Genomic DNA, 20131 nt, shown 5'->3' with positions numbered 1-20131 from the left:
AGGGCAAGAAGGAGTACTAGCACACTAAGAATGTGTGGCTGCAAGGGAGTGAGGACCCTGGTCATAGTTCCAGGGCAGAAAAGAGTGACTGTGGTTGCTCATAGACCAGAGTACAAGCCAGGAAACCAGTGACCACACCTCTTTTTAGATCATATCATCTTGGAAGAACTAAAAAACTATAGACCTTTAGAACTAGCTCTAAAAAAAACTGCATGAAAAATCTGAAGCTTAGGACAGTGTTCCCTCCATCTTGGGAGCAGAGCCCACTGTTAACATGAAGTTAAAAGTCAAGAAAAGGCTGGGAAAATGAACAAATTACAAAAAAAGGAACCTGACCATAGAAAATTACTATGGTGACAGAGAAGATCAAAACACAAACTCAGAAGATGATAACAAAGTCAAAATGGCTATATCCAAAGTTTCACAGAAAAATCTAAATTGGTCTTGGATCCCAAAAGAATTCCTGGAAGAGATCAAAAAGAATTTTAAAAAATCAAATAAGAGAGGTAGAGGAAAAATTAGGAAAAGATATGAGAGTAATTGAAGAAAATAATGAAAAAAAAAAGAGTCAACTGCTTGGTAAAGAAGCGCAAAAAAATACTGAAGAAAAATAGAACAGGTCAAATGGTAAAAGAGGCAGAAAAATCCATTGAAAAGAAGAACTTCCTAAAAGCAGAATTGGCCAAGTGGAAAAGATGTACAAAAATTCACTGAAGAGAAGAACTTTGTAAAAAAGTAGAATTGACCAAATTAAAATAATTTTTAAAATAGCCCAGACATCATATTTTAGGAAATTAAGAAAAAAAAAACTGCCATTATTTCCTAGAAGCAGAGGGTAAAATAGAAATGTAAAGGATTTACTTCCTGAAAGAGATCCCCGAATGAAAACTCCCAGAACTATTGTAGCCAAATTCCAAATCAGGTCAAAAAGCAAATACTTCAACTACCCAGAAAGAAGCAATTCTCTCTTTTTTTTTATTTTAATAACCCATACCTTCTGTCTTGGAATCAATATTGTGTTTTGGTTTCAAGGCAGAAAAGTAGCAATGGGGGTTGAGTGACTTGCCAATGGTCACCCACCTAGGAAGTATTTGAGACCAGATTTGAACCCAGGACCTCTTGGCTCTAGACCTGGCTCTCAATCACCTAGTCTATCCCTAAGAAGCAATTTGAATATAGTAGAGCCGCAGTCAGAATAATCCGATTTCGAGGGCAGCTGGGTGGCTCAGTGGATTGAGAGCCAGACCCAGAGATGGGAGGTCAATGGGTTCAAACCTTGCCTCAGACACTTCCTAGCTATGTGACCCTGGGCACGTCACTTGACCCCCATTGCCTAGCCCTTACCACTCTTCTGCCTTAGAACCAATACACAGTATTGATTCTACAATGAAAGGTAAGGTTTTTTTAAAAAAGGAATAATTAGATTTAGTAGTGTCTACATTAAATGATTAAACGGTTTGATATTGGATATGCTAGAGAACAAAGGATCTAGGATTATAATCAAGAATCACCTATTCAGCATAACTGAGTATATCTTTCAGGGAGGAGAAAAATTTATATTCAATGAAATAGAGGACTTTCAAGCATTCATGATGAAATAACCAGAGATGAATTGAAAAATCTGATTTTCAAATACAAGACTTAAGTGAGACCTAAAAAAGTAAACAAGAAAGAGAAATCATAAATATTCAATGAGGTTAAACTGTTTATACTCCTATAAAGGAAGATAATACTTAAAGCTTTTAAGAAGTTTATTATTATTAGACCAGTCAGAAGGAATATACCTAAATAGAGGGCATGGGTCTGAGTCAAATATGATGGGATTGTATCTAAAAAAATAAAATTAAGGAATGAGAAGAAGGATGCACTAGGAGAAGGGGAAAGAGAGAGGTAGAATAGGGTAAATTACTTAAATAAAAGAATCAGGAAAAATTTTTTACAGTGAAGGGGAAGATGGGAAAGGTTTGCTGACAATGGTTGAACCTTACTTTCATCAGAATTGACTCAAAGAGGAAATAACATACAAATTTGTTTGAGTGTAGAAATCTATCTTACCCTACAAGGAAATAGAAGAGGAAGGGGACAAAAGAAGTGGGGAGCTGATAGATGATAGAAGCAGTGATCAGAAGAATGCACTTTAAGGAATGATTAGGGTAAAAGAAGAGAGATAAAAGGATAAACAGGGGGAAAATACATGGTAATCATAAATGTTAAAAATTGTTTTTAGCAAGTTTTTCTGATAAACTTTTCTTAAAGTTTCTTAATTTCTTAAAAACATAAAGAATGAGGTCAAACTTATAAGAATATAAGTCATTTCTCAGTTGATAAATGGCCAAAGGATTTGAACAGGTACCTTTCAGACAAACTGATCAAAACTATCTATAGTCATGTGAAAAAAATGTTCTAAATCACTATCGATTCTCTAGAGAGATGCTAATTAAAACAAATCTGAGATACCACTTCATATCTATCAGATTATCTAATATTACAAAAAAAGGAAAATGTTGGAGGGTATGTGGAAAAATTGGAACAATAAAGCATTGTTGGTAGAATTGTGAACTTATCCAGCTATTCAGGAGAGAAACTTGAAACTATGCTGAAAGGACTATAGAACCATTTATATAGAACTCTTTGACTCAGCAATACCACTACTAGATTTATATCCCAAAGAGATAAAAAAAAAAAGGAAAATGGCATTTGGACACAAAAATGTGGCTGGCAGCTCTTTTTGTGGTGGCAAATAATTGGAAAATAATGGATGTCTATCATCTGGGGAAGGGCTGAATAAGTTTTGATATATGATTGGGATGGAACATTATTGTGCTATATAAGAAGTGATGAGTAGGATGCTTTCCAGAAAAACCTGGAAAGACTTACATAAACAAATGCAAAATGAAGTAATTGTCCATGAAAACATTGTATACAGTAAAAAGCAGTATTGTACAATGACTCAACTGTGAATCATAGCTCTTCTCAGCCATATAATCATCTAAGACAGTTACAGAGGATTAATGATGAAAAATGTTATCCATCTTCAGAGAATGAACTGATGGAGTCTGATTGCAAATCGAAGTATCTTTTTAAAAACTTTTTGACTTTTTCTTGTTTTTTAAGTCTGTTTTCTTCTGCAACATCACTAATATAGAAATATCTTTTGCATGACTGCACATGCATAGCTATATCAGTATCTATATGCTACATCAAATTGCTTGCCTTCTTGATGAGGGAGAGGAGAGAGAAGAAAGAAGAGAATTTGGAACTCAACATTTTTTTTAAATTTTAAACATTATTTTTATTTGGTTAATTTCAAACATTATTCATTGAATACAAAAATCATTTTCTTTTCCTCCCTCCCCCTCCCCTGCTACCCCTCCCATAACCGACACATGATTCCACTGGGTATCACATGTGTCCTTGATCCAAACCTATTTCCATGTTGTTGGTATTTGTGCTAGGATGTTCATTTAGAGTCTACATCCCCAATCATATCCCCTCAGCCCCTGTAGTCAAGCAGTTGCCTTTCTTCGGTGTTTTTGTTCCCACTGTTTGTCCTCTGCTTGTGGATATCAACATTTTTTTTAATGAATGTTAAAAATTGTCTTACATGTAGTTGGGAAAAAAAATACTGTATTAAAGAAACAAAACTACAGGACCTACTTTTAAGTTTAATCTACACTATTATAATTTTCTCCATCACTTTCTTCAGCCTAGGTAATTAATAAAACAGTAGATTAAGCTTTGCTTTATAATGTTTGTCAATTTGTAATGTGTAAATGTTTACAGAGAAAATTTAACAGTTAGTTTGTATGTGCTGGCTGCAGTATGTCTTCATTTAAGATAGGGCCACTGAGCCTTTTCCTTTTATCTTGATAATGGATGGTTGAAAGATTTGGAGTAAAGCTAGTTTTTTTGTCACAGGATTTTGGCTAAGAAAAGCCTTATCGTGTAATATTAATACAGAACCAGCATGTTTCTTAGGAACCAGTGACAAAAAATAGGTCTTATCTATCAAGATAATACAGTTAACACTCAATACAAATACAACCATAATACCCTTTACAGAAATAGAGGACAAATGATTGAAGAAATATTCATTGTTCCTGGTTGGGATAATAAAAATGTTGACCTTATCTAAATTAATTTATTAGTTTTTTGTACTAATAAAACTGATGGGGAAACATTCATTCTTCATTTTGGCAGAGCTAGTGGACTATAAGAAAACAAATCATAATATTTCAGGTACTGCCAATGTTTGTTTTTTGCATAACTAAACTTTTTCTTAAGGGAGAGTTCTATTAAGAGAGGGAGAACTGTGTGACCCTGGGCAAGTCACTTGACCCCCATTGCCTAGCCCTTACCACTCTTCTGCCTTGGAGCCAATACACAGTATTGACTCCAATATGGAAGGTAAGGGTTTATTTAAAAAAAAAAAGAGAGGGAGAAGAGTAATTAGAAAGTATAACAGAATGGATACCTGCTGTCAGTTAGGAAATTCTCCAGTTTTCTTCTACTTAGTCCTACAAATCCAAGCTCTTGGGACTCTGTGACTGATAACCTAGTACTTCCCATTCCTAAGGGAGAGGAAAGAGGAGAAAGGGCATGAGAAAAGAGAATGGAACAAGAGGAAAACTATTAAATGGGTGTAAACAGGCTAGTGGTCCAGGTGGAGCTGCCCCTGCCATTGCCATTATTGCCACCATTTCTAGCAAAAGCAAAACCCGAGGAATTGAGATAAAGGCATTATATGGAGTAGGGCAATATATGATGAATCATATAGAAGATATGAATAGTTGGAACTACTCACTCTGCTAAGAAAAGAATTGGAGATTTTTTCTTTCTCATCTTTTGCTTCACTCTCACTCTTGGGAGAGAAATGAGTTTATATCCCCACTTCTTTTTTTTGTTGTTGTTATGTTTTACTTTCTTTTTTTTTGGAAAAAATTATTTTAATTTACTTTGGTAGTTATTTCCCAATGACATGTACCTTTTTTAAATCATTAAAAATGTTTTTGAGTTCAAAATTCTCCCCATCCTTCCCCTCGTCCTCCCCTTTTCCCTCTCTCCCCCCATGACAAAAGCAAACAATTTGATTTTAATAACATTAAGGTCGTTGTTTTTTTTTTTAAGAGACCAGTTTCTCTAAGATAAAATGGTAAATGATAAAATGATAAAAAAAAAAGCCCTTGATAAAATACAACACACATTCCTATTAAAAACACTAGAAAGCATAGGAATAGAAGGGTCTTTCCTAAAAATAATAAACAGTACATACTTAAAACCATCAGCAAACATCATCTGCAATGGGGTTAAACTAGAAGCCTTCCCAGTAAGATCAGGAGTGAAACGAGGATGCCCATTATCACCTCTATTATTTGACATTGTACTAGAAACACTAGCAGTAGCAATTAGAGAAGAAAAAGAAATTGAGGGTATTAAAATTGGCAATGAGGAGACCAAGCTATCACTCTTTGCGGATGATATGATGATATGATATGATATGACATATCTACTTGAAAAATCCTAGAGAACCAACTAAAAAGCTAGTGGAAATAATCAACAACTTTAGCAAAGTAACAGGATACAAAATAAACCCACATAAGTCATCAGCATTTCTATATATCTCAGTCATGTCTAACTCTTTGTGACTCCATGTAGGATTTTCTTCCCAAAGATATTGGAATGATTTGCCATTTCCTTCTCCAGCTCATTTTATATATAAGGAGACTGAGGAAAATAGGGTGAAGTGACTTGACCAGGGTCACATAGCTAGCAAGTGTCTGAGACCAAATTTAAACTTAGGAAGATGAGTTTTCATGACTTCAGACCCAGCATGGTATCTACTGTACCACCTACCCCTCATGTCCACGTCTTGTTAAAAAGCACTACAGATAGTGAAGTACTATCCCTACATATAGGTACCAAATTCCTAAAGGAAAAGTTAAATGAGTTACAAGAAGAAATAGAAAATAAAACTATACTTATACAGGCCAAAATGTCCTACAAACCCTGCCAAGTAGCTGTAATCCATCAAAGGAACATGGAAATAGTAACTATTCGATGAGTATGAGGTTAGGTCACCTTTCAGATGAGATATATGGGTTGCTTAGATTTACAATTATAAGAAAACTCCTTATATCACGGAACCCAAGTCTTTGATTAAGGAGTTCAGATTCCCAGTCACACAGGACTGGGTTCAAACAATGCTCAATTTCCACAATCACTGACTTCCTTCAAACCTGTGCATAAAAGAACAAAATTTGATCGAAAGTTGTGATTTGTAATAGTGAATCATGGGTAAAGTCAAAGTGAACCATGGATAAAGTGACATCAATTCCTTGGAAATGACAGGGCAACAACCACCCAAACAAATGACCCTTTTCTTAGTAACCCATCAAGATAAAAAGAACTCCTTAAAACTCCTACATACCTCCCTTTGATTACCTTATCTTACCTTCCTTACTTGTTTCTTCTTTTACTAGTTATTTTATTATTAGATTCTCTTATAATAAAGCTTCCTCCCTCTGCATGGAGTCAGTCTGAGCTGGAAATTCTTTGGACAAGACCCTAATTTCCTTTTGCCCAATACTAGTGGTGGACCTTAACTTTCCCTTCTTAGAACTAGATATATCCACCTACAAAATAAATAAGAAAGAAGTTAAGGAGATGGCTAGAATTTTAGAAAAGTTAGATATAATAGACATCTGGAGAAAAGTGAATGGTAATAGAAAAGAATATTACTTTTTGTCTGCTCTTTAAAGAGTTATTTTCATCAGTGATGTTTTATATCTCTTTGACTAATTCTGGTTGTTGTTTTTTTAAACTCTTGCCTTTTGTCTTTGAATTGATACTAAGTATTGGTTCCAAGGCAGGAAAGTGATAAGGGTTAGGCAACTGGAGCTAAGTGACTTGCCCAGGGTCACAAAGCTTGAAAGTATCTGATGCCAGATTTGAACTCAGGTTCTCCTGACTTCATGCCTGGCTCTGTATCCATTAAGCCACCTAACTGTCCCACACAGTCCTATTTTCAAAGGTGTCATGTTCTTCAGGTTTTTTTTGTGTGTCTCTCTTTTTTTTTTTACCAAGCTGTAAATTGTCTTTTCACCATTTTCCTACATTGCTCTAATTTATTTTTCTGATTTTTTTCTACCACTCTTATTTGATTTTTAAAACCATTTTTTTTAGCTCTTCCAGCAATTCTTATTGGGCTTATACCTAGTTCATAGGATTTTTCTTTTGAGGCTTTGCTTGTGGCTATTTTGGCATTACTGTCTTCTTCTAAGTTTGTTTCTTGATCTTTCCTTTCATCACAGTAGCCTCCTATGGTCAGATTCTTTTGTTGCGGTTATTGCTAATTTTCCCAGCTTATATCTTGCCTTTGGACTTTATATTAAAGTTGGGCTCTGTTCTGAGGATGAGTATTACTTTTAGATTGGGAGGAGGCAATGCCCCAAGCTGTAGGCCTTTTTCCACACTGCTGTTTTCAGAAATAGTTCTGGGAGTTTGGAAGTTTTTGGCACTCCCAATGGTGTGATCCAGGGATAGATGTGGTCCCTGCTCTTCTGGTCTGTGCTCCAGTCCTTACCTAGGAAGGTTCTCTGCTTCATTGTAAGTATAAGTAATACTGTTCTTCAGGGGCCTTATTCCCTTGTGATGAAAAGCATCCTTCTTGGAACTTCATTCCAGAAGTAGTGGAAGAACTGGAAGAAGGCAGTGGAGTTGCCAAACAACAATGAATTCTGTTTCCAGTGACAGCACAGAGGTTCCAAGCAATCTTTTTCTGACCAGGCATCCAATCTATTTACTATCTCCGGATTATTTTCCAAAGCTAATGCTTTTGCTATTTGCACCTCCAAGGCCCACAGCTGGTGTTGCTGCCACATGGGCCCTGGGCCAGCCTCTATTCCATTGCCATTTGTTATGAATATTTGTTAATTAAGTAAGCAATAAAAAATTATTGATAGGCTAGGTATAGGTGGATGGAGAGCTGAGTTTGAGAGCTGGATTTCTTTAAGTTAAAGTGGAATCTTAAAAGGATGATGGGAAGAGAACTGTCCTAAGGAGCCTTGAGAAGGAAAGTTGAACCAATGATCACTCTTTGGATTTTCCTGAATAAGGAAGGTTGTTCAAGGAGTTTGCTCTGTGAGTTGGAGAAAATCTGGTGAATTTATTTCTTGAAAACATCCTAGCAGACAAGAAGAGTAGTGTTGCAGTTCCTATGTTTCACCACTAGGTGGAAGGAGAGAGAGAGCAGTAGTTGAGTGGTGGTATCTGAAAATTATGACAACCCAAGTTGTATCTGAGCTGAAGGAAGAAATCCAGTTTTAATCTATTACTGTTTATAAAATTATATTTAGATTTAGGATAGAAAGATAGCTAATTGGGGAATTTAGTTAGACAGTGTAGAATAAGGAAGATTGCCTTTTGGTAATCAAGAAGCCATCTCTTGCGAGACAGATTTGGGAGGGAATATAGATTAGATTTTATTACTATTAGGTAATATTTTACTATAATTATCTTCTTGTTTCCTTTTCCTTTCCCTTTTCTTACCATTTTAAAAGTTATAATAAATAGGGTTTTATATAACTAGTCTGAGCAGGATTTTTTTTTTCACCTGTATAGAATAGCCATCTTTTTCCAACTGCCAAACTCAGTATTACATAAACTCAAGAGCCTTCCCATATCCCTAACAATCATTGGTAAATACAAATACCAACAAATAACAATAAAGGTCAATATACCTTAGTATATTTGGCAAGCCAGCCAACTCTTCTTCTAATGTCCTAAGTTGTTTTAAGTAGGAAAAATGTCTCACCTCAACCTTTTGTTGGTTCTGCTGCTATAGAAATTTATTTGAGGCATTTAAAATTATTTCATTAAATATTTCTGAATTATATACAAAAAATTTTTAAACATTTATTAAAAAATGTTGAGACCCAAATTCTCTCTTTCCTCTCTCCCCAACCCTTGAGAAAGCAAGCAATATATTGATTATATACATGAAGTCATATAAAACATATTTCCATATTAGTCATTTGCAAAAAAAACCACACATATCCACCAAACATGAAACATGAAGTTAAAGAAGTATGTTTTAATCTTCACTCAGTTTTCTCACTGGAGATGGATAGCATTTTTCATCATGGGACCTTGGGTCATTGTCTTGATCAGAGCAGCTAAGTCTTTCACAGTTGAACATCCTTATAATATTGCTGTTACAATGTACAATCGTCTCTTGGTTCTACTTACTTTATTTTTCTTCATTTCAAATAAGTCATCCTAAGTTTTTATGAAAGCATTCTGCTTGTCATTTCTTATAGCACAATAGTATTCCATCACACTCATATACCACAACTTGTTCAGTCATTTTCCAATTGATGTATAGTTCCTCTGTTTCCATTTTTTTTGCCACTACAAATGGAGCTTCTATAAATATTTTTACGTAAATTGGTCCTTTTTTTGAGGTATTATTTTAAAATTGTTTGGAGGGAGAGCTTGTCTGTAGTACTTCTTTACCCTGTGAAGATTGAATTTAGCTACAGTCTCCTGATTGTAACAATGAAGATACTTAGCTCTTCCTTTATTGTGAAGATTAAATTGTAATCCCCTGATTGTAACAACAAGGTACTTAGCTCTTCCTTTATTATTGGGAAGATTGAATTGTAATCCACAATCTATTTTTATATTTTAATCCCCAACAGGTGATAAATCAGTATTTTAAGTAGATCTACCCATTTTAACTACAAAAAGGTTTTAAGTAACTATGAAAGGTGAACTAACCAAAAAAGGTGTTAAGTAACAATATAATCTAACCAAAGAAGGTGTGAACTAAAGAGTGGGCAGTCCTGGAGAAGAGTGTCTACTGTCATTGGTAGATGTGAAATTTAGGGGAGGTGACACAATAGAAAAAGATCTTTAAAAAGAGGACCAGAGGCCAGAAGAAGATATATTTGATCTGAGATTCTAGTTGGATGGAAGATTCTCTGACTTGGAGTTGGACTAGAGGAACTGGACCCCTGGAGCTCATGTAGGAGACCTTAGATTGCTTTTCCATTTTAGAGGGTCACTGTTGGTGAGTAAAAAGCTGATTTAGTGACCCTACCTTTTCCTCTGAGAACAGGCCCATTGTCTTGAGACTTTTTCCCTTGGCTGGGGCTTAGAAATTCTAACTGATATCAGAAGAAGCCAGACATCTATCTCTTTCTCTCTCTCTCTCCCCTTTTCTCTCTTCCTTAATATCTTCCCTCTGTTGTAAATAAACTACCATAAATTCCATTTAACTTAGTAATTCATTTTGGGATTTAGAAATTAAATCCCTGGTGACCATCTAATTAATATATTTCAGTCTCAACCACAATAAAAATTTAACAACTCTTATCATCTTGGCTTTCCATTTTCTTTTCTTTTTTTTTAATATTGATTAACTAGTCAATACCAATTAGCTTTAGCAAAACAAGATAAAGACCTGAAATACAAAGATGTCCCCTGTACTCTGTCTTTTACACCCCAGTCCATGAGGATAGTAGGCTCAAACTTAAAGGAGTAGTCTTAGACATTCTTTTCACAAATCTGACTTCCAAATACACTGTAGCCAAAGGACAAATTACTCTCTTGTTTGCAGGGCAAGGTATCTAAGCTTCCCAGTTGATTCACTATTGGGTTGGGTGATAGATGTTGCTCCCTAGGCCTGGCTTCTTCCTAGGCTTAGCTGATGGACCTCTGATGGCTTTTCCAAATTTTCAAAGCTTACAAGTTTGCTCTTTTTGGTCATTCTATCTCTGACATTCATTGATTGAAGAATGGGAAATAGGAAACACAACATGGACTGAAGGAACAGCTGAGTCATGTGTTCAATGTCATATCTCTGCCTAGGTGGAGCGAATCTGGAACTTCCACCAGGAGCCTTACAGGAGTTTCACCCCTCAATCTCTACCAGGAAAGGAGTAGATTAAGTTTTTCCTGTGGATCCTTTTATGTGTACTTTTACCCTTAGCTCATCAGCCAGTTAAAAGGTTTTCCTTCACCACATAGTAAATCCAAAGTACACAGTTATAGAATACCAGACTATGCTCTGAATCAGAGATAGGGTTCTTCCATTACACAACACCACACCTTTCTACCTTCCCCAGTGAACTGGCATCAGGCAGAGTCCCTGAACATCCTAAGAGGACTAGACCCACTGGACATCATTCCTCCCCTCAATCACAGAAATTGATCAATCCATAAGTATTTATTAATATGCCTACTATATGCTCCACACTATGTGGAGCCCAGTGGATACAAAAGGAGGCAAAAGACAGTTTCTGTCCTCAAGGAAGTCACAGTCTAATGGAGGAGACAACATGAATACAAATATATACCGAGCAAGTTGTATACAGAATAAATAGGAAATAAATGAAAAACAAATATAAGTAATATAAAGAAATATGGAAAGATGTATGATGTGATTATAAAGTGAAGTCAATAGAATAAGAGTAAATACTCAAACACTATTTTAAGTGATAACAAAGAATCAGTATGCAAAAAGATTTGGAAGAGGACACAGCAAATATATTGTAAATATTCTTATGTCATTATTACTATTTTTTTTAATTATTTGAATTTAAAGGTTTTCTTTGGAATTTTATGCCACATTTCGTTTATTTGTTTAGGGGAGGAGAGAGGGAAGGAACAAACATTTATATATAGCCCTTGCTATGTTCTAAGTACTTTTCCAACATTATCTACTTTGATCATCACAACAACTCTGGGAGGTAGGTGCTGCTATTATCTTTATTTTATAGCAGATGAGGAAACTGAAATAGACAGAGGTGAAGTTGGAAGTTAGTAAGTATCTGGGGCTGGATTTGAACTCTACTCTTCTTGCCTCTAGGTCTGGTGCTCTATCCCCTGCACCGCCTAGATTATTAAATTCTTAATTCATTTTATGAGAAAAAGAAATGACCAGATCTAGACTTCTTCCAGCAATGGGGAGTCCTCTGTGGGACTTTTAGTGAAGGAAGAGCAACTATTCTTTTGGGGGACTTTCAGTTGGGTCCTTAAACCTCTAGTCTCCTCTTCTGCTTGTTTTTTTTTTCTCCTGAGCCTAGATGTCTGAGCAGCAATCCAGAAATGGACTTTTAGGAAATTATTCTTTCCAGAGCTCCTGGTTCCTGTAATCAGTACCAACTCTACATAGAAGGTGTATTCAATATAGGAGAGGCTTGGCTGGGGTGAATGTTTTCATGTTTTGATGTTATAGGTATCAAATTTCTGGGAGAGTATAATAATAGTTATAAGTCAGGGCTTTATGTTTGTCTTTGTTAATGCTCACTTGTGTTTTGTACTTTAAGAATTTTTTTCCACACTGAGAGTAAATAGCTGTCCTATATATGGCATGCTGAGTACCTTTCTGTGTCTCTCTTAGGGAACACTAAACTTGAGACAAAGCTAAGCTTGATTTTCTACCAGTCCCCAGCACTTAGCATAGTGCTTGGTACATGGTAGGTACTTAAATATTTACTGAATAACCAGACTGTGTATTGAATGCTGTGAAAGAAGGGGTCTTGTTCCTATTTGTTTCTTTACGCCATAGGAAATAGCTACTGAAGGGATAATATCTAAAACTCTGAAACTGTTACCCCTGGTAATCCTGCTTAATCTTAATGCCTGTCTTCTGAGATTATCTCCAATGTATCCTGTATTGCTTGTACATAATCCTTGGCATGTTACCTGCCCCATGAGACTGTGGGCTCCTTGGGAGCAGGGGTACTTTCTTGTTTTATGCCTTTCAATCTCTAGCACTTAGCAGATTGCCTAGCACGTAGTAGTGACTTTAAAAAATGCTAGTTGAATGACTGCTATAATAATAACCAAAAATTCGAGTGGAAAATGGGGTTAGGGCTCACTTCGCTGTATGAGTTTAAGTGATGAGGTGAAAGGAACTGGCACCAGGACATATTCACATCTTGTAGGAGATAGGAGGTGATGGGAAAGGTGGTAAGGTAGAGCTGTGTTCAGACATTGTGGGGCTGAGCCATGGCAAAGTAGGGGTTGGAGAGAGGGAGGTTAGGTTGACTGGAATGGGGATGTGCAGGCAGATGGATGGATACCCAATGGTCTCATACAATCTGTTTTTCTTGTCCCCACCAGGCTCACTACTTACTTCCTGCACAATGTTCTGGGTAAAGAAAATGAGACTGTTAGTCCTTCTGATGCTCCAAGCTGTTGCTCTCCTCCTCTTCTTCCAGTATTTGTATGGCCCCAGTTACTGCCCTGGTAGAGCAGAGAAATCAGGTCCTGTGCATGTGCTGATCTTGTCCTCTTGGCGCTCAGGTTCTTCCTTTGTGGGCCAGCTTTTCAGCCAGCACCCAGATGTCTTTTACCTGATGGAGCCAGCCTGGCACGTGTGGGTGACCCTTTCCTCTGGCAATGCTGAGCAGTTGCAGATGGCTGTGAGAGACCTGATTCATTCAGTCTTCCTCTGTGACATGACTGTCTTTGATGCCTATATGGATCAGGGTCCAAGAACACTGTCCAAAGTCTTCCAATGGGAGACTAGTAGAGCACTGTGTTCCCCACCCTCATGCCCCCTCTTTAAGAGGGAGGCCATCATCTCCCATGATAACTGCAGGACTGTATGTGCCAAGCAGCCCTTCAACATAATGGAAGAAACCTGTAAGTCCTACAGTCATGTGGCGATCAAGGAGGTGCGTTTCTTCAATCTGAAAGCCCTCTACTCATTGCTGAGGGACCCTTCCCTCAACTTGCACATCATTCACCTCATACGGGACCCCAGGGCTGTGTTCCGCTCTCGGCAACGCACAGGATCAGAGCTGGGACACGACAACCGTGTTGTCATGGGTAGCCAATGGAATAGACTAAAGAATGAGAACCGGCCGTATCACTTGATGAAGGTTATTTGCCAAAGCCAAAAGGAAATCTATAAGGCAGCCAAGTTGCTACCAGACTCCCTAAGAGAACGCTACCTGCTAATACGCTATGAGGACTTGGTGCACGACCCACTTAGCCAGACCTCCAAATTGTATGAATTTGTAGGGTTACCCTTCCTGCCTCACCTCCAAACCTGGGTGCAGAACATCACACAGGGCAAGGGCATGGGGGGACATGCCTTCCAAACAAACTCCAGGAATGCCCAAAACGTTTCCCAGGCCTGGCGTTGGTCCTTACCTTATAACGATGTGGTCCGATTACAGAATATTTGTAGAGATAGCATGAACGTGATGGGCTACCTTCCTGTACTGTCTGAGCAAGATCAGAGAAATCTGTCATTGGGTCTTCTCTCTCCTCTTGGGATGCCCTAAAGCTTGGCAAACAAATGCAAGAAAACAGCTATGGTCAGCTGATGCTTCTGAATCGAAATATGTTTATGAATATACATGTGAGCGTGCCATTGTGCATGACTCTACATGACCAAAGGACACTTGACTTTGTGACTCCACACCTTTACACTGGCTATCCCTCTTGCCTGGAACAACCCTCTCCTCCCTGGGGTCCTTCAAGATAGCTTCAGCATCACCCTCTGAAGGAAGTCTTTCCTGATCTCCCAAGCAGTTAGTACTTTCCCTTCTAAGAGTCCCTTGGGGGTTAAACAGTGTGTGTATGTGTGTGTGTGTGTGTGTGTGTGTGTGTGTGTGTATGTGTGTGTGTGTGTGTGTGTGTGTGTGTGTGTGTGTGTACATGTGAGGTGTGTATAGCTCATATGATCTCTGATGATTTTTTAAAAAAATCCTTACCTTGTATCTTAGAATTGACACTAAGTATGGGTTTCAGGGCAAAAGAGTGGTAAGGGCTAGGCAATTGGGGTTAAATGACTTGCTCTGGGTAATACAGCTAGGAAGTGTCTGAGGTCAGATTTGAACCCCAAACCTCCTGACTCTAGGCTGGTACTCTGTCCACTGAACCACTTAGCTGCCCCAGCTCTGATGATCTTTATCCCAACTTTTACTCTCCCAGAGGAGCCTCAGAATGCAGAGGAAGACTATCTTTCCTGCTCAGGGGGGTGATCCTGCTTAATAAATTGGGGTGAGTCTTTAATGCCATCAACCCAGATTCCCAGAAGAATGCTTTTTTCCACCAACTCTGCCTCAAAATTATGAGATGAAAATAATTTTAGTAACTTTTACGTAGCTTTTTGTTTGTTGTCATTGTCGAGTTGTTTCAGTTGTGTCCAACTCTTAGTGACCCCATTTGTGTTATTTTTGGCAGAAAGGCAGGAGGGGTTTGCCATTTCCTTCTCTACCTTATTTTACAGATGAGGACTCTGAGACAAACAGGGTGAAGTCACTTGTCCAGGGTCACATAGTTAGAAAATGTCTGAGGCTGGATTTGAACTCGGGAAAATGAGTCTTCCTGACTCCAGGTCCAGTGCTCCATCCATTGTGTCACTGATGCCCAGGTACCTTTTAGGAGAAGATACTGATGAAGGAGGAGTAAAGAGAAATAATTGGTATAGAACATCCTACCCCAAAGTGTCATTCTGCACCATCAGTATATTTAGAATCCAAAAGAAAGTGGGCTCAAGGTTAGAAAACACCTGTGGCAAAGGGGTCTCCTGGCTAGGAGTCCTCTTCCCGAGTTTGCGGGGTACTCAAGAAGTTCTCCTTAGGGATGATGTAGTTCCTCCACTAGGGTCCTTTTGGGGCCATCGATCTATGTTCATTCTGTCCTTGTCCACCAATGCAGACACTGCTGCCAGCTGACCCAGGGATTAGGCTAGTCCCCAAATGGATAGCCAGCTTGCTTCCAAAGACCCTCATACAGCCAAACGATGGGGTGGGGAGGAGAACTAGCCAAGGCTGAAGCCTGGGCATCTCCTTTCCTGCCCCTGTTCTCCACTTCAGTTCTTCCTCAGGGATTTTACTGGAATGCCAGGCTTACTACAATCTCTTGAATGACTTAGGTTCCACACCAGTTTGATAATTTACAGATAAACACTGGGGCATGACCAGCTTTGTCCAGCCATTCTGAATGGGATTCTTATGCAAGGGTCACCTAGTTGCCCCCAAAATTCATACAAATCGCTTTGGACCATGACTCAATCTGTCACACAATGACTTTGATTGATTCAAGAAAGCTGATGGGTGCTATTCAGATGATCTAATCCAATCAAAAAATACTCTTACCTACTTAAGATTTCAGAGCTAAAATGGAGAAGTTCCAACCCCATCCTTATATATGTAATATAAGAGACGTCATTGCAAAAAGGGCTCCATACTAAATTTTACTTTGTTTCTTACTCAATATCAGATATACTTTCCCATTGAAGTGTCTGGTTGCTGGAACTGTGGTGCTCAGAGTAGAGTAGTAAGAGCTGTTCATAAGCTCAGGTACACTCATGTTCAATGGACATCTCAGGGGAGATTTACAGAATTTAGAATTTAGAAGTAATGCAAAGATGCCACGCATCCTTTTTTTCATTATACATTTTTGTAATGGAGTAATCTTTTAAAATCAACACCCCCAATCCTAAAGCCATGTAAACAAGTGATCAGGTTTTTCTTCTGTGTTTCTACTCCCACAGTTCTTTCGATGTGCATAGCATTCTTCCTCATAAGTCCCTGGGAATTGTCCTGGATTGTTGCATTGCTATTAGTAGCAAAGTCTACTACATTTGATTGTCTCACAATGTTTCATTTACTGTGTACAATGTTCTCCTGGTTCTGCTCATTTCACTCTGCATCAGTTCACTGAGGTCTTCCCAGTTCATATAGAAATCAAGCAGTTCAACATTCCTTACGGCACAATAGTATTCCATCAATATCATATGCCATAATTTGTTCAACCATTCCTCAATCAAGGGATACCCCCTCATTTTCCAATTTTTGGCCACCACAAAGAGTGCAACTTTAAATATTTTTGTAAGACCATTTTTTATTATTATCTCTTTGGGATACAAAACTAGCAGTGGTATGACTGGATCAGAGGGCAGGCATTCTTTTAAAGCCCTTTGGACATAATTCCAAATTACCTTCTGGAATGGTTGGATCAATTCACAACTCCACCAGGAATATATTAGTGTCCCAATTTTGCCATAACCCTCCAACATTTATTATTTTCTTTTACTGTCATATTGGTCAATCTGCTAGGTGTGAGGTGGTACATTAGAATTGTTTTGATTTGCATTTCTCTAATAAGGAAGGATTTAGAACATTTTTTCATGTGATTATTGATAGTTTTGATTTCTTCATCTGAAAACTGCCTATCCATTTCCCTTGACCATTTGTCAATTGGGGAATGGCTTGATTTCTTGTACATTTCACTTAGTTGCTTATACATTTGAGAAATTAGACCTCTGTTAGAGATTTTTGTTATACCCCCCCCCCCCAGTTTGTTGTTTCCTTCTAATTTTGGTTCCATTGGTTTTGTTTGTACAAAAACTTTTAAATTTAATATAATAAAAATTATTCATTTTATATTTTGTAATGTTCTCTATCTCTTTCTTTGTCTTAAATTCTTTCCTTTCCCATAGATCTGATAGGTATACTATTCTATATTCCCCTAAATTACTTATAATTTCCCTCTTTAGATTGAGGTCATTTACCCATTTTTGATTTATCTTGGTATAGGGTGTGAGATGTTGATCTAAACCAGTGATTCTCAACCTCTCAATTTGTAGCAATGAGAATAGATAATGCATATCAGGTATTTACATTCCAAATCATAACTGTAGCAAAATTACAGTTTTGAAGTAGCCACCAAAATAATTTTTTGGTTTGGGGTCACTGCAACATGAGGAACTGTATTGCGGGGTCACGGCATTAGAAAGGTTGAGAACCACTGATCTAAACCTATTTTTCCCATACTATTTTCCAATTATCTTTAGGTTTATCAAACACTAGATTGTTGAGGTCATTTACCCCAAGTCTATTCCCTTGATCCACCTTTCTGTCTCTTTGCCAGTACCATATTGTTTTGATGACCACTGCTTTATAGTACAATTTAAGATCTGGTACTGCTAGGCCCCCATCCTTCACATTTTTTTTTCATTAGTTCCCTGGATATTCTTGATCTTTTGTTCTTCCAGATGAACTTTGTTACAATTTTTTCTAATTCTATAAAAAAGTTTTTTGGTAGTTTGATAGGTATGGTACTGAATAAGTAAATTAATTTAGGTAGGATCAATTAATTTTTTCCAATTGTTTAGATCACTCATGCTTTCATAATTGGACTGACTGAAATACCTCTTCCAGCCTTGATTCGTGATGGAAAGTTATAGAAATAATTCTCTAATTTGTCATATTCTTCTGAATAGGGTGGAAGCATAGGTTCAAATGTTGGCAGAAGATGCTTCATATCTAGGCCAATGGACTATCTGTTCAAGATCTTGTATTTTATAATCCAACAAAAATGTGCGATAATTTTTTTCTGGGAAAATATATTTTTTTTGTAAAGATATGTCTTTATCTACAATGTAATTGTTATCTGGTGTATACAGTTATTTTATGAACTTATGGCTGCTATTTGGTGCCATGATGAAAATTACTTATTTTTTTAAAGAAATTTTTACTAAAAGTGTTTGTTCTTTCATTTGTGAAAATCTTCCAGGACGGGCATAGTTATAATGAATGACTCTTGACTCAGCATTATTTTGGTGCAAAATTCTGTCATTATGCATTGTAATATATATCTCTCAGTAGAAATAAATGTGTTGAGTATTCAAATGTTGGGCTGGTGAAGTGCATTGTGTATCATGTTCATCTACCATCTAGTTGGTTTTTTTTAAACCCTTCCTTTCCATCTTGGAATCAATACTGTGTACTGGTTCCAAGGCAGAAGAGTAGTAATGACTAGGCAATGGGCATGAAGTGACTTGCCCAGGGTCACTCAGCTAGGAAGTATCTGAGGTCAGATTTGAACCCAGTCTCAAAGCCTGGCTTTCTATCCATTGAGCCACCTAGCTGCCCACTACCATTTAGTTTTAATAAAAATGAACCACACTGAATTATACAATCATTACTGTGTCAAACTTTTTCACAGATGTCAGGCAAGAAGCATATTATTTTTTAAACCTTTACCTTCTATCTTAGAATTAATATTAAGTATTGGTTCCAATGCAGAAGAGTGGTAAGAAGAGTGCCATGGGTGAGGTCCACCCTCACTTGCGACTCCAGGGGTTCCTGATAGGTGGTGAACGATCAGTCAAAAAAATAGCTAACGGGAGACAGCTTAATCATTACGGCCACAGGACTGTTTTGCAGCTGATAGCTGCTCTGCCATCCCCAGGCCTGGTTTATTTTTATACCTTTTTTCTTGGCACACAGATACATTACCCAAAACACATGTCCAAAGAGAGATAATTGGAAGTGATACATCAAATTTTAACCAATCACTTGATTAACATTCTATAGTCTTGTATTGTGATTGCAGATCCTTGACAGAATCAGAATAAAGGTTTCATACAAGATAAATGATTTTGTCACAGGTGGCTTAATTTTCTCACTACCCTGTGAGGAGTTTTGAGCTTCTAAACAATCAAGGAAATTTTACTTTTAATAAAATGGAATGATTAATCAGAAGTTCTTAAAAGACAATTCAATAATCATATCATTGAGGTTGAGGGGTACTGGGAACACAATTCAGATTTAATATTAGACTGGTCATTTTTCAGGGTTACTAGGGAGTTTCCCACTGGCAAGTTACTGGTTTGTGAAGTCAAGTCACTGAGACATGATGAAGCTTAGTGTACCTGCACGTTTTGTATGGGCCTTTATGACTGATTTGTATGCTGGCTTCATGAGAATAAGTTTCTGTGAGTGGGAAAGTTCTGGACTACAGTTTTACTGATAATTATGTACCTAAGTAAAAGTTAACCCATGGTAGTCTTTTGGGATTGGGTTTGAGGGTCTGATCTTTTGGTTATGTTTTAGAGAATTAGGGTACAGGTATTTTGCTCTTGCATTACTCCTTTTGAGACTAGGGGGAATAATAATCATGTCAATTTCATAGGTAAGGGATATTGATTGAGATCATGATGAGAGAGGTCATGTAAGGGGGACTGAGTGGGCAATCACATTTTGCCAAGGGCCACTCTGTGGTCTCCTTAGCTACCACACATGACTCTGTCAAGGCATCGTGGCCTGATGGTTCCCAGCACCTAGGTAATTAGGGTCTAGGTGCTGTGGGGGACCAGCCC

General features: G+C 37.6%; 1 protein-coding gene across 2 annotated transcripts in view; it reads left to right on the top strand.

The window, feature by feature from the left end:
• Positions 1–19192, top strand: part of LOC100029060 (carbohydrate sulfotransferase 4-like) — a 56255-nt gene extending 37063 nt beyond the window's left edge. For both annotated transcript variants that reach the window (XM_016427953.2, XM_056824451.1), the window contains exons 2-3: positions 11649–11750; positions 13129–19192. In XM_016427953.2, coding sequence (XP_016283439.2) covers positions 13152–14300 — 1149 coding nt within the window. In that variant the 5' untranslated portion in view covers positions 11649–11750; positions 13129–13151 and the 3' untranslated portion in view covers positions 14301–19192. The remainder of the gene's footprint in view (positions 1–11648; positions 11751–13128) is intronic.
• Positions 19193–20131: the final 939 nt, after the last annotated feature.

This window comes from Monodelphis domestica, chromosome 1 (genome assembly GCF_027887165.1).
Source record: "Monodelphis domestica isolate mMonDom1 chromosome 1, mMonDom1.pri, whole genome shotgun sequence".
In the NCBI taxonomy this organism is placed as follows: domain Eukaryota; kingdom Metazoa; phylum Chordata; class Mammalia; order Didelphimorphia; family Didelphidae; genus Monodelphis; species Monodelphis domestica.
Note: the sequence above shows the minus strand (reverse complement) of the source record. Positions and strands in the feature narration are given on the sequence as shown.